The sequence below is a fragment of the Electrophorus electricus genome, chromosome 18 (assembly GCF_041902795.1).
Source record: "Electrophorus electricus isolate QZ-2024a chromosome 18, ASM4190279v1, whole genome shotgun sequence".
Lineage (NCBI taxonomy): Eukaryota > Metazoa > Chordata > Actinopteri > Gymnotiformes > Gymnotidae > Electrophorus > Electrophorus electricus.
Genome location: NC_137514.1, coordinates 15,863,951 through 15,867,500, shown reverse-complemented (window position 1 = coordinate 15,867,500; position 3,550 = coordinate 15,863,951). Strand labels below are relative to the sequence as shown.

At 46.0% G+C, this 3,550-nt stretch overlaps 1 protein-coding gene across 4 annotated transcripts in view; it reads left to right on the top strand.

The window, feature by feature from the left end:
• The window catches only part of pard3ba (par-3 family cell polarity regulator beta a), a 112,091-nt gene extending 108,975 nt beyond the window's left edge, over positions 1-3,116 (top strand). For all 4 annotated transcript variants that reach the window (XM_035535117.2, XM_081701098.1, XM_035535116.2 and 1 more), the window contains one exon: positions 1,555-3,116. In XM_035535117.2, coding sequence (XP_035391010.1) covers positions 1,555-1,849 — 295 coding nt within the window. In that variant the 3' untranslated portion in view covers positions 1,850-3,116. The remainder of the gene's footprint in view (positions 1-1,554) is intronic.
• Positions 3,117-3,550: the final 434 nt, after the last annotated feature.

The window sequence follows — 3,550 nt, the reverse complement described above, 5'->3', positions numbered from 1 at the left end:
GCATGGTTCAGCTGTGAGAGCCTGGAGACTGTAGCAGGTCACCAGTTCATATGTTGACCGTTACAGTACAAGCACACCTGTAGTGTGTTAGTTACTGCTGTGTGAGTGTGTGTGTGTGTGTGTGCATGCGCGCATCATTCTACCCCCCACACACAACAGCGTGTATGTGACTGCCTAGGATCATGATCCTCGGCTGCCACCTCATTATCTGTCCCTTACTCCAGCCTTTATTCTCAAACTGCGAAAACCATGGCCAGCCTCCTACATCACGGGGCAGCTGGGACTCGTAGTCCGCCATGACCCCTGTAGCCTCGTTTGACATGAAGCCAAAGCCGAGGCGAACTACAGCGGCCAGTCGTTCGGGCCGCTGTATGCCGAGTGGTGCCCAGGGCTTAGGCTTGTCCTTGCTATGTACCATTTGCATTCCTGCTGTCAATCTGAGGGCTCCTTTGTACCCTGACTCATTTCTGACTCATCTCAGACTGGCCTCAGACTCAACCCAGCAGTCGTGTCATAGTTCCGTTTGGTGGAAGCGTCTGACTGAGGGTGCTTCTAAAATGGTTTCTGTATGTTTTTACTTGGGTTCCCATTACCTCACTAATGCACTCCTTCCCTCCCACTCACTCTCCCTGCCTCACTCCCTCCTTCTGTCTCCGACCTTCTGTCTCTCTCCTGGTGGCAACACAGTGGTTTGTTAGCATTCATCAGGAATGTAATCAGTTATGTGTCTCTCGCAGCGGACAGATTGGCAAACCCATGGGCGCGGCACAAAATGAATCCGTGACTGCAGAGACGTTCAAGAAGATCACGAAAGCGTTTCTTAATCTCCAGACGAGACCGTTAGCTGACAGTCCTAAAGACCGCTGTGGTTCCATTCCTTTTCCTATACATATGACATGTTCATGTGTGAGCTTAGCAGCTAAGGTAGTCTCTCTCGCGCTCTCTCTCGCTCTCTCTCTCTCGCTCTTTCACCCATTCATTCTCCCTCTTTTTCTCTCCCCCTTTCATTCTCTTTCTCTCCCTCGTTCTCACACTCAAGGCTGTAATATGTCCCTTGCTGTGCTTGGGTGGTCAGGGCTGCCAGACATTCTGGCTGTGCTGCTGATGGACAGAACACACACACCCCTACGCGCGCGCGCACACACACACACACACACACACACACACACACACACACCCCTACGCACACACCTGCACTCATGTTTCTGAAAGAACACGCCGCTGTTCACCCGTAAACACTTTTGACATGCTCCCAGCTGAACGCGGTACTGCAGTACTGTATACACTCCACATCCTTAGTCTGTTCTCATAACGCGTGTCCTTGCAGTGTGTCCTGCAGATCTATTCCGAACCTTCTAGGTAACGAATGGACCTTTTATAAAAAGCAACACTCTCCCCCAACTCCTTCCAAAAAGATGTTTCTCCCTGGCTTTTTAAACATGAAAGAGCTGTCAGTTACAGACTCACTCTCCTCAGCGCGATAAAACGCCCAGCCCAACACGGTTTTAGCGAATGTCCCGATGCATGTGTATTTATTTTTTCCCTCCTCCCCAGACGGATACCCACAGACGCCCAGCTTCCCCAGACCCTGGCCGGCCAGAGAGAGGCGGGCCGTCTCCCGACCCCCAGCCCCTCCTACGGAGTCGCCATCGGCAGGGAGGCCCCCCCACAAGCTCCAGCCTCTCCCCACCTGCCCGTGTCCAAGGGTCCGATCAGGCAGGAGGTGCCACCCTCGCCCACTCCGGCCCCGAGGGGGGTGCCAAGCTATGAAGCCGTGGTCCGGGGTGGACACAGAGACGGACGGTATCCCGACCCTCGGCAGAAAAACCCGGCAATCGGCGCCGTATAGAACAGATCCCCAGGAGATGATCCACCTTGTGGTTTTGCCCATTTTTCTGAAACGTTGCCAAAGGTTTGTAAGGAGAGATCTTATTTGTAGGAGATTATGAGCTCGCTAGATCCTGGAAAGAACAAAGTGTTTGTGATTTGTGTTATTCAACATTTTCCCTTGTTTAAGATAAGATGGCGGAATCGTGTTGTGTTGTATGCTGGGACGATGACTCAGCCAATACTAATCTCCATTCATCACAGTGTGCTCCACAGTCGCTAACATCAGTTTACACTTTTGGGTTGTTTTGTATATGCGTATATAACTCATATTCCCGTCGCCATGACTCTACTGTAGATAACATGCACCCATAGTTTTGGTCATTATCAGTTCGATTTCCTCCTTGGCTAACGCCTGAGGATTGCCAGTCTGCGTCATCTGATGACAAACGGCCTCTGTCTCCTCATGGCTGTGTGCTGAAAGAGGACTCGCGCCGCGTTTTTGCCCTATCACACCTCCCCAATAAACCGTTCTCGAGGAGAACTGCACTGTGATTCGACGATTGGCTGGGAAATTGACCAGAGTGTGTGTCAGATAAGCGCGGTGATTGGCTTTGTCCCGCTCGAACCCTCGAGGCGGGTGGGTTTTCGCTCTAGAGCCCAGCGACATGCACCAGGAGCGTGTGTTTGTGCGTCCACTCTACCCGCAGTGCTCCAGCGCGTAGATGTGACGGTGTCAGTGAAGCTTATTTTTGTTCCTACCTATCCTCGTGTAGCTATTATTTTTTAAATTTGTTTTGAAATCACGCTGAAAAAACATTGCTGTACATCCAGCCCGTACACACCTCTGCCCGTCGATTTCCATTCCATATGTGCTGTCTGCTTTGCCAGAGACAACAAGCTACCATTCTGTGCTGTGATGGAGTCTCTCTCCTGTCTAATACTAACGTCTCACTCTGGCACTATAGACTGTACGTGAAAAGGGAGCCGTTTTTGGTTTTAAGGTGTGAATTTTCTGCAAAATTGAAGGTACTGCAACTGCTTTACTTTCATTGTATTTATTTAGCTTTATTTTTTAACACGACAGAACAAATGATATGAAGAAGTGCGTATTTTGCTTACCCGAGATGAATGAAAGCCTACCTTACCAATAAATGTTTCTCTGTTCAGTCTTTTGAAAAATTGTGAGAATCATGTGAGTATCTTTCACCAGCATGGTGCTTTATGTCATATCTATTATCTTATGGTTTTAGCATATTTTGCAATAAAAACAAAGTTTTGCATTAAAAGGATGTCTTGAAAGTGCATTAAAAGGATGTCTTGAAAATGAAAAAAAATATATAGGTTATAAGAAAAAAATATAAATATACTTTTATAAATATATATTTATCTAAATATACTTAAAGTATGCAAATTTTCAAAACCACTGTGCACTTAACAAGCGACCTACCTCTGAAACACATATAATTAACTTATTTAGTAGTTCCATAATTATCTTTTGTGTGACTGCACATAGTCCTAGAATACAAAAGAACAATAATTACCAGAATTTACCTAGTTATTTTCTAAAAAAAGACTGTTATACTTGTTATTCTTTTCTTAAGGTTATATATATATATATATATATATATATATATATATATATATATATATATATATATATATATATATATAACTTTAGCTCTGTTTAATCCACTGTTTTGGTTTTTTTTTCCCCTCTTTT